At 38.8% G+C, this 22,696-nt stretch overlaps 1 protein-coding gene across 3 annotated transcripts in view; it reads right to left on the bottom strand.

Annotated features, from left to right (window-relative positions):
• Positions 1-9,372: 9,372 nt before the first annotated feature.
• The window catches only part of LRCH2 (leucine rich repeats and calponin homology domain containing 2), a 153,120-nt gene continuing 139,796 nt past the window's right edge, over positions 9,373-22,696 (bottom strand). For all 3 annotated transcript variants that reach the window (XM_089657979.1, XM_089657980.1, XM_089657981.1), the window contains one exon: positions 9,373-18,557. In XM_089657979.1, the coding sequence (XP_089514105.1) occupies positions 18,438-18,557 (120 nt within the window). In that variant the 3' untranslated portion in view covers positions 9,373-18,437. The remainder of the gene's footprint in view (positions 18,558-22,696) is intronic.

The following is a 22,696-nucleotide window of genomic DNA, read 5'->3' as shown; positions in this document are numbered from 1 at the left end:
TACTACTCATTTGAGCAAATAACTCAATGCGACTACTCTGTTTTCATTTGACTTAGGTGATGCCATTTCTGTGCCATCTAGTTTGAGCCCTGCTCCCCCCCACTACACCAGCCCCCTTTAGAGGAAGATAAAGGCATCTGTTACCACTTACCCTCCAGAGGATTTACCCGCCTCTCTGAGCAGGCCATTTTAATGAAGTACGACACTGCGTTACTTTAACTGACAATTGCGTGGTCGTGCAATGCTGCACCCAAATTAAATTTATGTCCTTTTTTCCCACGGATAGAGCTTTCTTTAGGTGGTATTCAATCGCCTGTGCGGTTTTATTTTTTTGCGCTATAAAAAAGAAGACCAACAATTTTGAGAAAAAAACTATATTTTTGACTTTTTGCTATCAAACGTCCAGTTAAAAAATATGTAAAAAAATCAAATTTTTTCATAAATTTAGGCCAAAATGTATTCTGCTACATGTCTTTGCTAAAAAAAATTCCAATACATGTAAATTAATTGGTTTACATGAATGTTATAGCGTTTACAAATGGCAGTATATTTACCGGGCTTTTTTTTTTTTTTTTTACTAGTAATGACGGCGATCAGTGACTTATAGCAGGACTGGAGGGAACTGACTTGGTGTCGCTGATATCCCCAGTGATACCAATACAGTGATCAGTGCTAATAAAAAGCACTGACACTGTACTAACGACACTGGGCAGGAAGGGGTTAACATTTGGGGCGATCAAAGGGTTAACTGTGTGCTGTTTCACAGTATGCTGTGTGAGTGCTTTCCACTGGTATGCAGTGTGCAGGAGCTGACGGGAGACATCTGTGTTATTTACACACAGTTCTCTCCCGCCGATCACTGGGTGCTGGCGAGTAATCACCTGCCGGGACCCGGTGATTGACAGCCGAGGCCGCGAATGGCGGCACAGTAGGGCGCGGCAAGTGCGTGCCCCCTACCCGGATCTGAAAAATCACGTATATATACGTGATTTTGCACACAGCTGCGGCCCTGTAGTAGTATTTCTGCTACAGAACGGAGCTGAAGCAGTTAAAAAGGTTATGAAATAGAATTTTTAAAAAATATATTTTTAAAGGCAGCATTTCAATTCATGAATTTCATTGCAGGACCCAACCCCAAAACATCACACGTATACATTATGCAAAGGGGAAAAATGCATTCTCCTCTAAGCTTTTGCAGTTTGCGGATCAGATCTCCCTGCAATACATTGCGGTAGTAGTCTTCCCAGGGGCAGCTGTCAGGCCAGGGCTACATCACCAGTGCCCATAGAAAGTCAGTTCAATTAAATGTGAGTGACTGAGTTAATTTTGGACTTAAAGTGCGTGTTACACAAACATTTCATATTTCTCATATGTGTCTCTGTTACCATGCATTTGTACTAAAATGTATGCCGTTCTTTTTGTAGTGCTTCCTTTGTGTGAAATACATGGTTACTCTGCCAGTCCCCTTGCTTTTCTATTTCCAGCTGACCACACCAGGGCATGGAAGCACATCTATCCCAGCATGGTCAGTTTGCCTATTTGCTTTATAAATCTAGGCTGCCTGTGCTCCCAAGTGGAATGTAAACACACTGCTCCCAAAGGTCTAAATGCAGATTTGAATTTTAATAGTTTTATTAGTAATATATGATAGGAATGCAGCAATAGGGAGGTTCTCTTTTTATATATAACGGTCCTTACTGCTTTTGAGTCGCATACTGGTTTATCTGGGCAAGTTTTCATGTAAATTTTGCAAAAATGTATGCAAATTGTATTATGCAATTTTATTGTATAGTTTAGCTATGTATTTAGTCGTGTGTATTAATTTAGAAATTATTTATATTGTTTTACATGTGTGGCTTGTAATCATGGGATGAATATTATTATTATACAGTATTTATAAAGCGCCAATAGTTCGCTCAGCGCTGTACATTACAGAGGGGGACAGAACATGCGACAGAACAATACCAATACAATGCAAAACATGAGGGGATCGAGGGCCCTGCGCTTTCGAGCTTACAATCTAGGAATATGTTTCAACATGGCAAGTATATGTTATGGGTTTGGTGGGTGCTCTCCCTAAAGGGAATTGCTACAGCAAATAGAGGCCTTGTCTATTTAATCCTTTCTCAGGATTGCTTTTCCTGGTACCGCTAATGACATCAGAACAACAAAACATGTTGGGTGTGGCTTGGTAGCACTCCGCGAGAAGTCACATTGGAAGGGCTTTAAAGTGATAGTGGTGATTTTATTCAGTTATGTGCATTTTTCCTTTTTTTTTTAATAAAAAAATAACGCAGTGAGCACTATGTTGGTCTTTTGTATTCTTTTGAGCACTGATCCATGTTTTAAGACCTGAGCTGAGAAAATTTCTGGATTTACTGAGGATTTCTTGAGCCCTGAGGGAGTCCATCTGGGTTTATGAAGTAAGTGCCTATTCACACTGATGCGGTGTGAATCTGATGTGGTATCTCATTGCAATTTCTGCTGTGACAGGTGCAAATTGAATGAGATTTCTGAGGGGACTGGGCATAGCAGGAGATGAAATTTGCAGCACACCCGCACTAAACTCGCACAGTACCCTTTTTTGGACCAGATCAAATTTGCACCACATATATGTGAACAGCCTGCATTGGAAAATAAGGCTTTTATAGATTATATGCTATGCTTTTTGGATCGAATCTGATCCGCATAGAATTTGCATCAGTGTGAACCGGCACTAATAGCACAATAAGACCTTTCTAATGAGGGTCAATGCATAAGAGGATTGTGTGCCCAAAAAGAGTATGGCAGAGGTGTCTGCTATTATACAATCAGATCTCACCAAAATTAACTGTCTCTGTGGACCAGATCATGGTTGGTAGATTGTATCAGTTTTATTCATGGACATTTTTATGAACAACTATGGTGATGATGGAATATAATTACACACATGACCATGCTTATCACAATTCTGGACATATGTTGGTTTTTTTTTAATGGTAATTATTTTTTGGTATATACATATTCAGTATGTGGATTGTTCACTTTCATGCTTGCAGCTTTAGTTTAGTTCACTACTGGTGAACAGTCACATTTTCCCTTATTTTTCTACTATACTCATTTAATGACTTTCTAGGAACATTTAACTAAAGAAAAACGCAATATTAATTTTGAGCATGCATACTATTTAGGTTTGTATATATATTTTCAAACTGAATGTAGACAGGATTACAGGAAAAATAAATATTGAAGTTTGCAGTCAATGTACTTGAGTTCCACGACAGTTCTTGGCAGTCATTCCTAGGAAATCCACATTAAAAGAAAGAAAAACACTTCCACAGAACTGTCATGATATCAGAATGGATTTCCTCTATAAATAGAAAGAACAATAGCAATAATCTTTGAATCTTGATTTAACAACTTTGCGGATTCTGACTTCCCGCTGAGCATTTAGGTTGGAACGCTTCCATTATTTTTCAATGTCAAGGTGATATCCTCCATGCACCCCGAATAAAAAGATAACCTATGCATGCACAGAAATTGTGAGTAGTAAACTATGTCACACTTAAAGAGGAGGTCCAGGCTCCCCCCATAAAAATTAAAAGTCAGCAGCTACAAATACTGACTTTGAACATATTACCTGTCCAGGGGTCCAGCGCTGTTGTCACCCGACTAGTTCTTCACTAGCCCCTGGGTTCCTGGCGTTGGCATTGCAAGTAAGGGAACCTGAAAGTGAAGCTTTGAAGCTTCACAGCCGGTTTCCTACTGCACCTTGAGATTGGTCACGCAGTCTCCTGGGACCTGTGAAGTGTCCAAAAACACTGTGGGGGAAGGTGGGGAGCTGAACTTCCAACTCAGTTTGCCTCGTCTAACTGAGCTGGAAGTGGGAGTGAGTATCTGTCAAAACCACATACCCGCTCCCCCTCTCCCAAAAAAAAAAAAAGTACCAAATGTGGTAGTGGAGGGGGGGGGGAGGCAGACATGCGAAGCTTCCCCTTTTGGTTGGAGCTCAACTTTAATTTTAAAAAAAGGCTTGATTTACTAAACAATAGTAGGTATTTGCAATATTGATCATACATTTTAGCAATGATAGTGAAAAATCACAGAAGCGTTAAATAATTATTATGGAGACTGAATGGGAGGGTTAGAGTCAAACAGGTGAAAGTTGTCATAAAAGTATCTATCTCTGGTTTAGGAAATGAAAAGCAATATTGAGCATATTAACTTTTGTGTCAAACACAAGTCAACATTTTTTTTCACTTTTAACAAATGATCAGCTCATGCAAATAAAGTATCACTTCCTCCAACCATACACTTTTTTGGTTCTATTCTTTTTATAGTGCTTAAAGCAGTTCTGGAGTTTCCTGTCAAAAAATGAAAAGTCAGCAGCTACAAAAACTGTAGCTGCTGACTTAAAAACAAACAACAAAAAAAAAACGCCACTCACCTGTCCTACGATCTAGTGGTGTCCTGTCTCAGGCACCAGCATCTCAACTGTGGACACCCGGCTGTAACAGCTTGCGGAGTCACAGCCGGGTGCCCACTGCGCATGCACAAGTAGAGATGCGCATTATGAATGTCACAGCAGTCTTCTGGGACCCGTCATGTATCCCAGAAGATTGCGAGGGGGGTAGGATTACCTCTGCTTCCATTCGCCTAGGTGGTTGAAGCGGAAGTGGGAGCGGGTACCCGCTCCCCAAAAGCTCCCATTTCTTTACCAGGAGCAGGCCTTAAAGCAGAATGTCCCCTTTTGGGTGGCGCTCCGCTTTAATTTCATCATATAAAGGTCTGGTTCACAACTATACATTTTTCTGTGCATGTTCTGTTTTTACAGAAACGCACTACAGTCCATTTAACAGTTTCTTGTGGGTCATGTTCACATCTCTGTATTTTCCACCAGTGTTTTTTTTTGAATGGGCCAGGGACTTTGTTACCTGCAGCAGATTGCATTTTTGGTCCCATAGACTTCAATAGAAATGCAGCAGAAACACATCAAAAACGTTTGAGTTTCTGCTGTGTTTTTGCTGGATTCTCCTGCAAGACAACAGGCACCTTGCAAAAACACAACGCATAAAAAAAACTCTATAAAAATGCATGTGAAAAGCGCAGAACGAACTGTGAAAAAGCATCAACCACAACCTGCATAGGTGTGAACCAGACCTAGAAGTGTAAATCCTGCCTTTATCTGTTGCTGTTACATACATATTTCTGTGGAAATACTCTTTAATATGACGCGACTATTTGGATTATGCAATCATGAACCTGGATTTATTAATACATTTTTAAAAAAGTATCACAGTAAACAGATGTGGCGTTAAAAGTGCACTATACCAACTGCAATCATACTACACGTGATGTTGGACACATGCATCAAAACTCAGTCTGGGACTTTAGGTATTTGTGCCATCCACAATATGCAATTCCTCCCACAAAGTGCTTTAGCGCAATCCACTTAAATTGCTCTTGCTTTCAATGCAGTGCTTCGTTCTTTCGTGTGACGCTCCTGCTCCCCATCACCATTGGGTCCGCACACACCAAAAATTTAGACTCCCTTTTTACAGACGAGTCATATGCTCTTGGTATAGCTTTCACCTTCAATTTTCTCTGCACCTCCTCCCTCCCTTCTGCAGAGGGAGGTGTATTGCAGTACATCATAAATTTGTTGGAATTTTTTATATCTTATTATTGGATTTACTTGCGGAGGAAGAACACATAGTATGTAAGTGTTGCACATATAAGAGAGGAAGGTGTTTCATAGCACCATTTGGTAGCGCCACAATAAAATGTTTATGTAGTAACTGAAATGTCAAAATTGCCCTGGTCCATAAGGGAATATACAGGTGTAAGGACCTGCAGAGGTTGTGACAGGTTGAAGGCTTCAACATACTCGTCTAGCAGTATTATTTATGAACCTATTAAATTATTATTATTATTATACAGGATTTAATATTAAATAAGAGTCATTGGTTTCCAGAACTACCTACTTTAACTTTGATTCCCCAACTACCAACCTACAATGTAATCTAAGGTTTAGCACATTGTGTATATCATTTCCTATTAAGGGTCAGAACTACAAATGTAACAAAAAAAAAAAAGATAAGAAATATGACGATACATTATTATTCGTTTTCTTTAACATTTTACTCAGGCTTGCAATCCTGACAGGTAATTCTAAACCTAGCTTTGTTTTAGGGAACACATAACTTGTATAAGAAAATTTAACATGAAAATGCTCATTGCATGGCTGTCATGAGCATGCCCTTACTGCAATTCTGCTTGTTTGGAGGTGAGTGAAACAGATCATCAGGATTGCCCAGTAATTTGCATTTACAGAAAGAGGTCCGCACAGTGTACACTTTTCTCTTAAATCAGGTTTATCGTAGAATCCTGATGTGCTCATTTGCTGTAGTAGTATAACAAAGACTCCTTACAACTTTGTTACTGAAAGTTGTATTTTATTCATAGAATATATACAGTTTTAGGCAGGTTATTCATGCAAGATCAGTAAAAATTAACCTATTTACAGTTGCAAAGAAAATGAAACAGCTGAAGACTAACATAGAAAATTTGGAAGCATTCACAAAAAATGGCAGTTTTTTTTTTTTTAATGTAAAAGTTCAAGGTTTAAAAGTATTTACATGTTCATTATATTGTCAGTATTACAAATATTTACATACACAGAAATAAAAAAAAATATGCGAATAATGATCAAATTAAAAAAAAAGTTAATAATGACACCATCCTAAAGTGAACTTAGTCACAGATAACAGTCATGAAGGAATGGAAGAGCAATATATAAGACTGACATGAGTAAAATAAGGGCTTAAAGTGGTTGTAAACCCTTATCTTTACCTAATGAAGTGACTGGGCTCATGGGATACACAGAGATGAAACAAATCCTCCTACACATGTTCTACCTGTTTATTTGCAGCCATTAGTCCTGCAAATCTTTTTAAAACTCAGCAATGAAAAAGATTTTGCACAGGCTCACAAAGCATGGGGTGGGGAACTGTAGTTACACACTGTACAAGAGCTCCGAGACCTGATTGGAGGGACACAGTAACAGACCTGAGGCTGTCAATCACAGCTGAAGCTCTCTCCCCTGTCACCTTTTTAGCTCTTGGTGTCAGGAAAACTCATCAGAAGTGACTCATTCTAATCACAGAGGAACTAGACAGCAGAGAGAAATAACACTTAGTGCTTTGGAGGGAGGCAAGTAAACACTATAGAAATATATGCTTTGTTCAGATGTCAAGTCTGAATTTTACAACCACTTTAACTAGTTGCCCTTTCTAAGAAGATGCTGTTCCATGCTGCTATAAATGTTGGACACATGAGAAGGCCCACAATTTTTGCCATATCATCTCTGGTGAAGGGGAAGATCAGCCAATTTGAACTCTGATGCTTTCATTCAAAGTACACCACATGCCTAACTCTACCTCAGTCTGTATCTGGCCGGCACCAAAGGCAGCAGGCAGTTTCTTCAGGAATAGTGTTTCAGCCCATCTACTAGTTCAAATAAATCCATCCTAGAAAGACAGCTACCAAATTATTTTAATACAAGTCCATTTTAGGTCTGCATACTGAGAGCTACTCCAGCCTTACCTTACCAAGCTTCAAATAATAAATATTACATGGAAAAGGATGTCTTATCAGGCACCAAAAAAACAGAACTCCAAAAAAAAAATCTATACCAATAAATATGTTGTAACCCTAGCTATTGTCATCAATGTTGATTTGAAATGCAGTGGCAGAAGTGTAATGTTTTACAAGATTTGTCTCTCGTGACACCTACAAAAGTCTTTCACAAACACTGGGGGGAATTTTGCCAACCATTGCGAAGTAATTTACTCCTTCAGTGAGCAAATATAGACTATGTTCTTGTATGCCTACTTAGCAGATAGTAAAAGTGACTTTTTTTATCAAGGTTATCCTTGGTCACGTTAAAAAAAAAAAAAAAGTAAAATTAAAAAGTAGACAACCTAATAAGAGTTTACTAGTTCATTTTTTAAAGCAGCAGCTGTATTATTATGGTACAAAAGAAAGTTATTTTTTCTGCAAAATGATGGTCTTTCCTGTGCAGAAAATACTAGTTTCCTGCTCTCTGCTTTACATATACTTAGATTCTTTAATCCGGTTTACAAATTTGAAGTGTATTTAGAGCCTCCAAGAACAGACTCTTATGTAAAACACATACAGGTAAAAAGTGCTTCATTTCTCCATCCTACACAACATCCGCAGCGGTGATTCCCAAAGAAATTGCTGATTAGCCATATAAGGCACTGAGCTCACTTTGAAGAACTCTAAATAAAACCACTTACATAATTTATGAGTTTTAAAGATGTCTAGATTTTAATTTAGGAGTTTTAAAGATGTCTAGATTTCTCAAACTATTAACACATATGTCTCGGTTTTTCAACTAAGACGGATACTCATATGTAAATTGGCATACCATGAAAACCCACAACTGAAGTAATTTGTCAGGAGGATGCATGGCCACACTTGTTTTTTGTGATTCTTTCATATGTGTATGACTGCAAGGACCATACTGTACTTATTTAATCGCACATGCTTACAGAATAATTGATATAGTTGACATCCCTAGTCTCCCCTTACATGTTTTTCTGAGTATTAATTTTACCTGCAGGAAAATCTGAGCGGAGATTACACTCACCGGCCACTTTATTAGGTACACCTGTTCAATTGCTTGGTAACACACATTGCTAATAAGCCAATCGCATGGCAGCAACTCAATGCATTTAGGCATCTAGATGCGGTGAAGACAACTTGTTGAAGTTCTAACCAAGCATCAGAATGGGAAAGAAATGGTTGGTGCCAGACGGCTGGTCTGAGTATTTAAAAAAACTGCTGATCTACTGGGATTTTAACGCACAACCATCTCTAGGGTTTGCAGTGAATGGTCTGAAAAAGAGAAAATATCCAGTGAGTGGCAGCTGTGTGGACAAAAATGCTTTATGTCAGATCAGAGGAGAATGGGCATTTGATCTCAGCTGCGACATTCAGATGGTAGGGTCAGAATTTGGTGTAAACAACATGAAAGCATAGATCCATCCTGCCTTGTATCAATGGTTCAAGCTGGCGGCGGTGGTTTAATGGTGTGGGGGATGTTTTTTTGGCACTAGCAAGGTGTACCTAATAAAGTGGCCAGTGAGTGCATGCAGAAGCAAGAAAATCCCTTAATTCAGTCATTAAGGGGTACAAAACCCACTGGTAGATCACTCCTCTCCAGCCTATCACAGTAGTCAATAATAAAAGCACACAACAACACTTTTGATACATAAGCAGGGTACGAACAGACATCTACTGTATTTTCCCAGGGTGCCTTGTTTAGGACAGCAGCTAATTTCGTAAGAACAGCTTTGGAAACAGACAAAATTGTAAAAAGTTTATTTTAGAAGATAAAGAGTGCCATTCTGTCATATTAAAAAAACAAGGAAGAAAACGAGGAAGTCAGTTTAGAGCAGAGTTCCTTTTTACTTTCTTGGGAAAGCCACAGGCTCATTGATCCAAGAGGATACCAATATAATCATTGCAAGGAATTCTCAAAGGGGTGGGTCCTCAATAGTCAGAAATTAGATCAAAAGAATGAAACAGGTCTGTGCAACCATTTACTGATCATTTCCTTTTCCATGGTAAAAAGGAAACAAGGTTTTACATGTGAAATCCATCTACATAATCACTAAAGCTATAAAGATATGAGCAATGCCATGAAGGTATCACATTCCTTTTGCCTGATCTCCCTATTTATTGACAACCAAATTCTAACTGTGGACAAAAACAGGCAGATAGAGATTTATGGGCAGAGAAACTTCCTCCCCTGCAAAGGCATAAGTGTTGTGATCTTCTCACACACTTGACCAACTGAAAATAGTGATGCACCCAGGATAAGATGTTCTTTATAGAAAAGATAAGGAATAACACTTGCAAGTTGGAAATGTCAACAGAAGGATTAATAGTGGTGGTAAGTGCTCATCAACTCCTGTGGAAATCCTACCAGATACAAGCCCTGCAAGACTTAAAATAATAGGGAGTGTGTAGTAACCTTAATGCTGTAAAATACTAAACCTTACCTGTGCTTGGATATTCACTTTCACAACTGTGGTTACAGTGCGAATATTATGAAAAAAATTTGCAAACTCAATATGCCTAGATAAATGAATAAATCAAAGTGTGTTTAGGCTGCTGCTAATATTGGGTATAAGCCACCAGAACTGAAAATTTAAATAGCAAAGCGCTGTCCACTACTAAACATATAATGATAAACCACAAAAAAAAACAAAAACAAAAAACTACACATAAGGTATCTTCTTCCTACTGAGATAATGAATGGGAGTAAGAAGAAGATACTTTGGGTGTAGTGGGAGTGGTTTAGGGAATACTGTACAAACAGGTGATGTCTTTAGCCTCTGAAGACACCCAGTGGGAGGGGCAAATACATTAAACGGAGACCATAGGTGACATCATTTCTGGTCCAGTGATTCTGTGCTTTTGTTCTGTTTTTAAGTGTAACCAATTTTGTAAAAACGTTTTAATAAATGGAATTGTGCAATGTGGGACTTTCTCACCATTCCTTTTACACGTGTGAGCAGACCAGATATTGAGTCCTAATAGTGTGGAGGAGAGATGAGCAGTAATGAGGACTATAGGTCCCTGCAATCCCAAGACATGCAGCTTCCTGGCAGTGTGGAGGAGAGGTGACCAATAAGGAGGACTACAAATCCCAGCAACCCCAAGATATCTGCAGTACAAACTTATATGATTTCTAATTGCATATTAGCGTCCACAGCTGTCGGTGAGTGTGGGAACACAGGAGGGTATTCTGATTTCTGCATCAGTATTAGAAGATTACCAGTTTGTCATTATAGTTGATTACACCTTGTTTATGCTTTTAAATTTAAGCAAGAGGATTATGGACCCTAGTTATACATGAACTTTATGAATTTTATGTTTTTGTTGGTTGTTTATTATCATAGGTTTAGTAGTGGGCAGCGCATTGCAAATTTCTATATTCACTTCAATGCTATTAGCAGCAGGACATCTGTCCTGTCAAAGAATACAGACAAGAACTTGGCATTGTCAAAAGCTATGATAAACAGATGTCCTTTGAAAAAAAATGTTCCGTTGCTGTAGGTTGTTAACTTTTGCAGAATTACTATAAATACATGACAAACACTTCAACAGAATTTCACCAATAAGGAAGTGCTTAAGACAACGGAGTACAATAGATTAGAGAAAGCAAATTCTAGTCATCCTAACTAAAAGAACATTCTATTTATGTTCCAAATGTGGTGTGTTCAGGTCAGTACACTTCAATCTCGCAAGCGAAGCCCACCGATAATTCTGCACTGCAGTACACTGGTTTCATCAAGGGTGTAACACTATTGAGAATAGAGCATGCAACTATTGTAGAGGGCTCAGGATAGTAAGGCTGCTTGTATGACATGAATGCACATAAAAGGTTTTTGCAGCAGACTGCTAAGAAGTTATCTTCTGTGAAAAAAAATGAAAGGCCTCCAGATTAGTTGATGAAGAGCCAGCAGGCACTTATAGGTTTCCACACATGGGCCAACTATTGGCTAATGTCTTAGATCTTCTCCACCTAAATTCTGCCCAAAAATAGGTTACTCTAAAAACTCTTAGACTGGTTATTCACTACGGCACTGAACACCTTGGATATAGGTAGTCATACAAGGTCTGCACAAGAGAAAGTATGCAATTCTCATATAACTGCTTCTATTGGCACTCCACAATATGGGCATTTGGCACATATTAATCACTAAGTGCCAAGAAGGCTACATTGATAATACAATATTAAAAGTATGAAGTGGGAATGAAATAATACTAATTTTGTCATATGTTTCAATGAACTATCATAAATACTATTAAAAAGCAAAATATTCACAACCAATAAAATGTCTTTGCACTCATTTTAACAGAATAAAGTCAAAAGAAAGGCAGCCTTAGGCATAAACAGAATACATAGATTAGTGATACATAAGAAAATGCAGTCAAGGATTGCAAGCAGTGCTCTAGTCATAACAGAGCCAGAAGATTTGGTGGAGTTGCAGAACAGTAACAATTTATGTGCCTGAATCAACGTTTCAAAATTCTGACCCTTCTGCTGGCCACTGTGGAAAGTATCATGGCCTCCACAGGTTGCTAATAGACTCAGGTAGGTGGCCTATGACCTCCTTTTTATGGAGGGAACAATAGGGTCAGCTTACCTTTACTTAAAAAGTTGCAACTGTACATATTTGTGTTCCTTTCTTTTTTTAGAGGAAAGTTTCAGCAAAAAGAATTAAAATAAAAAAAAACAAGTAAAAGAACATCATTTTACCTGGAATATCAATATAACATGCAGTTAGATTTTTATTTTTGCCAGAATACAGAACTTCAATGTTTATACGGAGGTAGTAAAAGCAGCTTTCACCTAGGCTGTGCTGAAGGGTATTGTATAAAACACTGGAAAAGTGGATACCAACTGCAAACAACTGCCAGCATTCATGATCTGACCAGCAATAGAATGAGGACAGATAGACCATCACATTACACTCCATTCCACTTTTCTCCAGTTTTTTTACAGGGCCCCTTAATTTTCAATATGGCTTCAAAAATATTTCCTATTATAAAATTGTGTGTGTTATATGCCAAACATGATTTGATAAATGATGAAGGTTCATTGCAATGTTGTAACATTAGAATTTGAATTTCTTCATTCAAATATACACTTTGGATGCTACAGATCCTAGACTGTTTTTGCCTATGGGTGAATTCACACTGTGGGGACAGGCGGTTTACTGCATTGTAAAACTCCTGTCACTGCAAGGACACACATAAAAGTTTTCTGTGTGTCCCATTCACACTGCAATACAGCCAGGAGTTGAGCTGCAGCATGCAGTGATAAAATGCAGGCATGCAGCATTTTATTGAAGTGCAATGTACAGAATCGCATGGCACTGTACAGCAGCAGTGCATTGCGTTGCTGTACAGCAATATGAATGAAGTGTACTTTTGTACATTTCAGATAGTTCGTCCAAAAAAACAAAATAAAAAAGGAGCTGCGTGTGATGCCCTGAATCATACAGTACACTGCCCTGTAACGCAGTCAGGAACAGACAGCAGTTGGAGAGGTAAAGTGTCCTGGCAGCTGTCCATTCTTGTGTGAATTGGCCCATTACTACAGGGTCAGCAGGAGGATTGCTTGAACCATTCTCAACAGCATGCACACCTCTCAGTGCTTAATATGTGTGTAAATATCTAACAGCACAAATACACAGAGAAATGTATTAGGAACACCTGCTTATTTGTGCAAGTATCTAATCACCCAATCAGATGGCAGCAGCAAAATGCATGAAGTCATGCGGATACAAGTCAAGAGCTTCAGGTGTTCATATGAAAACACCAGGATGAGGAAAAAAAAAATGTGATCTCAGCAATTTTGACCATGACATGATTGTTGGTGCCAGATGTGCTGGTTAGAGTATTTCTATAACTGCCGATCTTCTGTAATGCCAGGCATGCAGGTTAGAATTTCTAGAACTGCTGATCTTCCAACAGTCTCACGTTCTGTGCACAGAAACACTTGTTGATGAGAGGTCAGAGTTAAAAGGCCAGACTGGTTTGTGCTGACAGAAAGGCCACAGTAACATTTAGCTTGGTCTAATGAATCTTGATTTTTGCTGAGATGCACAGATGGTGGGCCAGTCACTGGTTCTGAATCCAAAAGAACACTTTGGGGATGTGGCAGAAGAGAGGATTCACAGCATAAATATGCAGCTGGCAAATGCACAGTAATTGAGATTCTGATCAGTGGTAACGTGCATCACACAAAGGAATATTTGTGGAATGTGGAATCCATGCCATGACAAACTCAGCTGAAATGTACTGAATATGATCATAAAAATAATACAGCATGTTAAAATATTTTAGAATAATGTTGCATTAATGCAGAAAAACAGTCTGTAAAAAAATAATCTCAACACCTTCCTCTTCCCTACACTGGAAGACATGAATTGTGTTTGCTGTATAAACTAAGACTCCCATATACCACAGTAGCTGGTCATGTGACTAAAACCTAAACATTTTGGTAATGTGATCTGTGAGGTCAGGAAAACAAGTGCTGTTGGTAACCAAGGACTTTTTACAAGTGTTACAAGACACCTCCACAAGCTATAGGATCCTACAATACCCAATAAGAGGTCTGATTAAAATAGATACAGTGACAGCAAAAAAAAACAAACAATGCTATGGGAAATAGCACTCTTATATTTTAACAAGAACCTGTCAAAAAAAGCAAACAGGATCCCTTTACCAATTTCTGAAAATGCTACTTGCTGGGGTGTTATGCTGAACTATTGGTTTAATTACCTTCAGTCACTGACCCAGAACCAATACTCTGATCAGCAAGTCCTTTTCTATGTACTCTTTCCTGGTCACCCAACCCAAAATATGGAAGCAAGAGGGTTATTGTACAGCCAAGCAACCAGCATTTTCAGCAGCGATTAGCAACAGCAATTGGTATGCTTCTCTTATTACAACTTTAATTCTCCTTTAAAAAATTTAACTAACATACAAAAAAGGGTTATAGACAAAAAAAAAATGTTTTTTTCTCCTGTCTCTTGCTTTGTCAGTCTACCATAAGTCACAAAATCTTTAATAACTTAGCAGCATAAAATGAATAGCCAACTTAGTACCACATCTGTAACAGAATAAGTGTTAAAATTAAAGCAACTCAGCAATTAAAGGCTAAGTTCACATTTTCCAGAAAATAGTCTATGCAGTCATGGGGCCCCAATGGGTATTATAAAACTGTGCAGCTTTGTAAAATGTTCATTAATTTTATTGTCATACCTGTAGACCAGTGGTCTCCAAACTGTGGCCTAAGGGCTGATGCGGCCTTTTGCTAGCCTTTCATTGGCCCTTGGGGTAATATTCCTCTCACTGATATGAGGCACTATTGCTTCCACTGACACCAACAGTGGGGCATAATTCCTGCTACTGACGCTAATAGTGGGGCACTATTCCTCCCACTGACACAAACAAAAGGGTGCCATTTCTTCCAATGATGGGCCACTATTCCTCCTACTGACCACAGGCACTATGTACCGGACTACCAACCTTGTGGCAATGTTTATTCTCAGGGATGCTGGGCTCAGGACATTTTCTACTTCCACTGGCCACAATCCGACCCACCTAAATTCTGAAAGACAGTAAACAGGCCCTTTGTTTGTAAAGCTTGGAGACCCCTGCTGTAGACCGTCTGAGCACTCCTGGAAACCTGGCTGAAAAACGTCTAGTTAACAAGCCTCAAGTCCAGCCTTGCTTCCTGTACATCTAGACTGTTGGTTTTCACACCCTAGCAACAAGGCAGGATGTGGGGATTGCTATAAGGGAGTTTTGCAGCCAGGCTCTGGGTGGGGGGACGGCAAAATATGGCCTACAGGTATGACAATAAAATGAACATGGTAGTCAACTCTAAACATTTTTACTATTCTCTGTGTTAAGGGAAAAAATACCCACTACCTGTCCTACTTTCCCCTCTGTCCCCAAACACCCACCTAGCTCCATGTCACTATTCCAGCTAAAACACTGCTCCCCTCACCTCCTGCTATCACAGGAGAAGGCTCCTCTTGCTGTCAGTCAAGCTCCTGTGAAGAGGGAGCAGAGGAAGTGTCTTACTTGTGCTGTATGTGGCTATGGACGTACACAGCCTAGCTCAACACCCAAAAGAAGCAAGCACCTGAAGGAGGGAAGAGCCAATACCGCAGGTGGGGACTGCCAGAAGAGGAAGACAGAAACTTTTTCTGCAATATCACTGCATGCATCAGGTAAGAATCTGTTTTAAAAAAAAAAAAAAACTGCCTTTAGTATCACTGTGATGAACATTCTACAAAGCTGTACCATTTTATAATGCCACAGGGGTTCCTTGACTGGATACATTATTTTGCCGAAACATAAACCTAGCCTATAGCTTTTTACTACAAATATATTACTATGGAAGAGGATAGAGAGACAAAATAATTCTGCGTGTTAGGCCCTGGACTGCACAATATCTGCTCTGGCTTTGTAGGGGAAGTGATAATGATTGATATTTAGTGACCATCTTATTTGAACACAAAATCCTGCTCCCTGTGGGACATAGTTGCTCTTTACTTATATTCAAGGCTCTGGGCTTACAGGGGCATCAGCTGTAAACTCAGCCTTGCTATAATGCTGCAGTTCTTATTATTCTCTGGTCCAATCCAAAACCAGGAGATCAGCTTCATACATATACAGCCCGAGACACTGAATGGAGACGTGGAAGGAAAGAACAAGAATGCTAACAAGTATTTCTAAAGGACTATGCTGCATGGATACTATGGTGGCTGATTAGGCCTCTAGTAAGAAAGGAAGAGACTGTTGCACGATCTTCGTTTAATTTTTCGAACGCATTTTTTTTCTCTTGGGGCACAAATGTGACTCAATGCATTTTTTTTCTCTCACACAGTAGATTCCACCTAGTGCTGATTGTACAAATAAGCAAGAATGTCACTCTTCAATGCACACTGATCAGTATTTATATAAAGAGTTCTTTACTTCCAGTAATGAAATGCATTAAGAATGTTTACCCGAGCAACTCAATGATCCAGTCTTCAAACATAATTTTAGCTTAAATTAAAAACTATAAAAAAAAAAATATTTACAATGAAAATCCAGTGCTCAGTCAGCAAAGTAAATGTCACATTTCAAAGTAACCCAAACGTAACAAAAAACAAATGTGAAACCCTGTTAACTTCTTGACAATACAAAACTGACATCGGAAAGTCTCAGTTCACTTTGTGGAAATTTGGACTCTATAAAGGTCAGTTACACAGGCACTTCACATGTAAACAGTCTACAACAGAAGAAGAAAAAAAAATCATATTTTGGCACCAACTCAGATTATAAAAATAATACTTAAAAAAATTACAAATATATACATATATAAAACCCAGAGAAATTAGGTCAGTTTCCTTTCTTTTAGCAGTCACTAAAAATCACAAAATTAAAATACCCAAGATGCCAAAAAAAAATAAAAATAATATATATAAATTACCATAAATGCAATAAATAATACCTCAAAACTAATCATTGTTAAACTGATTTCACTGGTGAAAAATAAACTACAAGGACTAGATCGGAATATTTACATTGTTCTACAGCACTAAAATTATAAGAAATCAAAAGAATCTGTCAGTTTTAGTCAGAGTAGCCCTTCACAGTATACATAGTGCACTTTATGATTGGGCAGAAAGAAGTAGTTGTAACTTAGGAGGTAAACAGAGCCAGACTGTAGAAAAAAAAAGCTGTGTACTTACTTTTCTGACAGCAGTGTGAAACATTTGGTATTGGACACTTCCTGGAGTGTCTGATAGAATGTCCTCCACTGAGTGTTGTTGTTTCTCTCACCAGCTGGTATGTTGCTATATAATAAACACACTGCCCCAGGAAACGCAAGTATTGGAGCTGCTTCTTTTACAGGCTAGCTTTATTTCCCCCCCCAAATCATTTCAAGACCCTACCCTGCAAAGTATAAAGGTCATATGGTCACTAGTAGCCTGATGAAAACAATACTCACTCCCATATTCCAAGTGTCTGCATTTGTATGCAAAGAATAAAGATCTTGAAAGCTTGCTGCTTAGCCAATGGCAGCTTTTCGGGCCTGTTCTCAGGGGAGGCCGAGAGGAGTCCTGCACCCCCTCTGCATCTTTTTGTGCATTTCTAAGCTTAGCGTTCATCGTGAAGGTGTCCACCAATAAAACCGCATATTAACTGGAAGTGGTTGTCAATGCTCACTGGACACCTTTCTTATATTGGATAAAAAGGCAGAGTATGCAGATTCAGATCAAAGTGTGGCACATCTGACAGTAAATCTCTGGTGGGGCATTTGCTCTGGCACCTCCAACACTGAGCAAAGTGTTACTGAATACAGACTCCTGCATCCAACAACTCACTTTTTTCTAGGCATGCTTTATATACTACAACTTCAAGGCTAAGCGGAGAAATGCTCACATACCATCTTGGATGAGAACACTGGTCCAAAAAATGCTGTGCATTTCCTGGACTGCAAAGGGCATTATGCTCTATACAAGGGAATAGTATGGCCAGAACTAACAGGTTCACTTTAAGGTGGCTTTTCATGGTGTTAAAACTGTGTATTTATGAATATGTCACATATTCAAAAACACACAAACATGCAAAAAAAGACACCTCACAGATGCATTTTACAGACAGAAATATTTTAAAATATGTCAAATGTCTAAAAATATACCACTGTGGTTCACTAGAATTAGTGATAATACAGCAGGTGTGCGCAATTCCCTTTTAGGGCTAACATAACTTCAGAGGAGCAAATCTCAGAACAGTCCAGACTTGAGGCTTGAGATTGAGTCCTAAGAGTGTCAGTACTAGATTTGGGATTAAACTGAAGAAAGTTGCGAAGCTCTCAGCAGTGGAAGTTCTAACAGTGCCTGAACTGTGATTCCAACTTTTACTAATCCCCTCTCTTCTAAGATGTGGTGGGGTAAACACAGCTTGTCCTGGAAAGTAAACAAAGACAAATATACTATGAAATCTCAAGTGACCATGCAGAAAACTCAAGACGAGCATTCAAAATCTGAATTCTACAGGTAATTCAAGTATTTAAAAACTTTGCCCACTAACGGTACAATGCCATGTTTATTGTAAGAGTCCAAGGTAATTTAAAGTATAACTAAAGGAAAAACTTTTTTTGTGCAGAGGACTTAGAAAGCTTGCCAGTTTTTATTTCTGTCTGGGCACCCATTAAGGAGATTCACCCTCTCACTTTCAATGATAATGGTAATCAGGACAAATAGAAAGTTAAAGACAATCCCTAATTTTAGGTTGCCCTCAGAAAAGTAATAGAAAGGAAATCTTCCAAAGGGGACATTAGTTCTGATAACCTGGTGGTCCCCAAGTAATTCCCATAATTTGTAGGGATTTCCTCTCATTTCCTTTTTGGCTATGGGATAGGACATGAGAAATCTCCCCTAGGGAACACAGATGGCAGGAAAAAAATCTGACAGGGGTTATAACCCCCCCCCCCTTACTCTATCCAAAATGAAGAAAATGTTTTACCTATAGTTCTACTTTAATGATCAAACTGATTCAAAGAGAATAAAGTGTTTCAGGTGCAAAACACACTCCCTGTTTATCAAGGCTTAAAGTAAAACTATTCAAAATTGAAAACGTTTTGTCTTTAGAGTAGAGAGGGGTTGGCACACCCATCAGTTTTTATTGCTGCCTGTGCCCCTGTTAGGGAGATTCCTCCTCTCCATTTGTCCTGTTTACTGTTATGTGACTCACTATGGAAGGATTTCATCTCATTTCCTGTGTTGGCTATGGGACAGGAAGTGAAATCTCCCAAACACAGGTTGCAAAAAAAACCAAAAAAAAACAAAAAACCTTACAGGAGTCATAACTCTCCCTCGCTCTATCCAAAATGGAAAAAAGTTTTGCCTTAAGTTCTACGTCAAGAATTCTGCCTGTGCTCAAATGGACAGGAGGCCAGGTTATACCAGTGCTAGTGTATGCAGCAAACTCATAACCTGTCATCCTGAAACTTTACAAGTAGTAAATCAACAGTGCAGTTCCATTTGGTATCTGCCCAGCTGAGTCAATTTGACCAGTCAGATTTCATAATCCCTGAGGAAGGGGGATGGCATTTCATCCCTGAAAGGCATCATTAAATTACCTTGGACTCTTATGGTTGTTTTGCACCCTGGGAGGTGATCACATATCAGAGATCATGCATACCTGTAAGCACTCAACAATTACCAAGGGCTCAACAAAGGAACAAAGTGGCATGGGGACATGGAGAAGGTGTGTGTCAGAAGGTGGTGGTGGAGGGTTTTTTTTTTTTTTGTTTTTTAATAGAACCTGTCACTCTGCCTGAATGGGTAAAATGACAGAACCCCTAGGGTTAGAGCATAAAAACAGAAAGGATCACATTTACTTTAAATTGAAAAAAAAAGTATACTATAATGATGAAAACAAATTGTGAGGTAACCGTCCCAAAGCTGATTGCCTAAATTAAAATTCATCTACAGAACAGTACAGAAAACATCATTATAAACAAGGCCAGACAGTTCTGATTCAGACATCTACAATGCAATGTCACAGTGGCCAGCCATAAAAAAAGCAGAGGAGGTTTATAATGACTGGCCTACTGCACAGTGTATATATTTGCATAGCATAACTGCACACTATGGCACAACCACACATAATGCAACAGCTGCAATCTCACTCATAGTGGGTTTGGCATTTTTGGCCATGTTGATTAACCAGGTCATTGGTGGACAGTTAATGCTCAGGCATTTTGACCATTAAATGAAGGATGGGGCTTAAAACAGTATAAAACCCAAAAACAAACATCTAATTTATTTCAACTTACCAATCCTTAAATGTGGTAGCTGTATTAGTTTTCTATTTTAATGTGTTTTTTTTCCCTTTATTTTCACCTGATGATCCAACCAGTAACATACTTCTAGTCATAGGGTGTCTACATTCTCGATAATCATTAAAGCAGACAACTTTATATGGCAGCATTATTAGTCTGGGGAGAGGGTAGTGTTAGAGTTGCAGATTTAGATGGACATGACTACCAAATTGTTGCTGTAACTGCTTAAAAAGTGTTAGTTGGAGTTCAGCTTCAGTTTTATCCTATTTTGAAATAAAGGTTTTATATTACAAAAAAAAAATCCGAGCATTATCAGCACCCCTGTCAGTGTTAAATGGTTTGTCTCAACCCTCTAACTGCTAGTTTGTCTTGACAGATTGGCCTGCAAAGAAAGTTAAAAAATAGCAGATTGACAGGTCAGACCACCAAGTGAAACTAATTAAGAAAAAGACAAAAAAAAAAAAAAGAAAAAATGTAAAGAAAGGGAAGAATTAAGTCTCAACTTTGCTGCCCAATATAAAGCCGTGGCCTAAAGCTTGCTATACACTAGTAGATTTTCAAACACATTTTTGGGCAAAAATTAGATGACTTGACAAATGTAGTTTGAAAATAATTCAAAATGTCATTTAATTCTGGAACGAATGGACTTTCCCGAATGAAAACTACATACAATGTAAAAAATTTGTTTATTCGACAAAAATTTTCCATTCTGCTCTTTTGAATATCGTTTTGACCCCACTAATGATTAGAACACTGAACAAAAGTTTTCAAAACAAACATTTTGAACAAAATTCTACTAGCGTATGACTAGCTTTAAATCAAAAGCAGGTCTGTAGAAAACAATTTGAAGACTAATTGTTACTTTTTGTAATACTGCTGTCACTTTTGAAAAGTCAGGAACACTTTAACGGCTCTCCCACTGCCCCATAACAGATGTACTGCTACAGGGCGGCTGTGCTGTGCAAAATCACGCATATACGTGATTTAGCATTTCCGGGTGGGGTGGGGGGGGAGTGCGCCACCCTACCCACGGTGCAATTGGCTCCTAAGGATGTCAATCACCGGGTCCCGGCCGGGACTCTGTGATTGTCGGCGAAGCTGAGAGGGAAGAGATCTGTGTGTAAACAACACAGATCTCTCTCCTGTCAGCATGAACGTGCTGTTTTCTATCTCTCAGCACAGCTGAGAGATAGAAAGTAGCAAGTCTCTTTAGTAAAACAGCACATAGTGCACAATAAAAATACTCCCTAACACACAGTTAACCCTTTAATTGCCCCATGTGTTAACCCCTTCCTGCCCAGTGTCATTAGTTCAATGTTGGTGCTTTTTATTAGCACTGATCACTGTATTAGTGTAACTGGAGATGTCAGTGGCAGTTAGTTCCCACCCAGTGTCAGAATGCCCGCCGCAGTCCCGTTATAAGTCACATATTGCCGCCATTACTAGTATAAAAAAATATATAAAAATTCCAGTATTCAGTTAGGTCCATATATATTTAGACACAGGCACAATTTTAGTTTTTTTTTCCAGGTATTTACCAAAACATATTCAAGCTATAGTTATATAATGGATATGGGCTGAAAGTGCACACTCTCAGGTTTCATTTTAGGGTATGTACATCCAAATTGGAGGAACGGTTTAGGAATTACAGCTCTTAAGAGTAGCTATCCCCCCTTTTTCAAGGGACCAAAAGTAATTGGACAACTGAATCAAAAGCGGTTTCATGGCCAGGTGTGGGCTACTCCATTATTTCTTCATCAATTAAGCAGGTAAAAGGTCTGGAGTTGATTCTATGTGTGGTATTTTCATTTGGAATCTTTTGTTGTGAACCTACATCATGCGTTCAAAGGAGCTGTCCATGCAAGTGAAACAGGCCATTGTAAGGCTTCAAAAATGAAACAAATCCATCAGAGAGATAGCAGCAACATTAAGAGTGGCCAAATGAACAGTTTGGTACATTTTGAGGAAAGAAGAATGCACTGGTGAGCTCAGCAACATAAAAAGGCATAGATGTCCACGGAACACAAGAGTGGTGGATGATCGCAGGATCCTCTCTGTGGTAAAGAAAAACCCATTCACAACTTCCAGACAAGTGAAGGACACTCTCCAGGAGGTGGGCGTATCATTGTCAAAGTCTACAATCAAGAGAAGACTCCACAAGAGTAAATACAGAGGGTTCACCACAAGGTGAAAACCATTCATAAGCCTGAAGAACAGAAAGGCCAGATTAGATTTTGCCAAAAAACATCTAAAAAAGCC

This window comes from Staurois parvus, unplaced genomic scaffold, assembly GCF_062004578.1.
Source record: "Staurois parvus isolate SC_StPar_1 unplaced genomic scaffold, SC_StPar_1.0 ptg001045l, whole genome shotgun sequence".
In the NCBI taxonomy this organism is placed as follows: Eukaryota; Metazoa; Chordata; class Amphibia; order Anura; family Ranidae; genus Staurois; species Staurois parvus.
The sequence above is the reverse complement of the archived record's forward strand: the minus strand, read 5'-3'. Positions and strand labels throughout refer to the sequence as shown.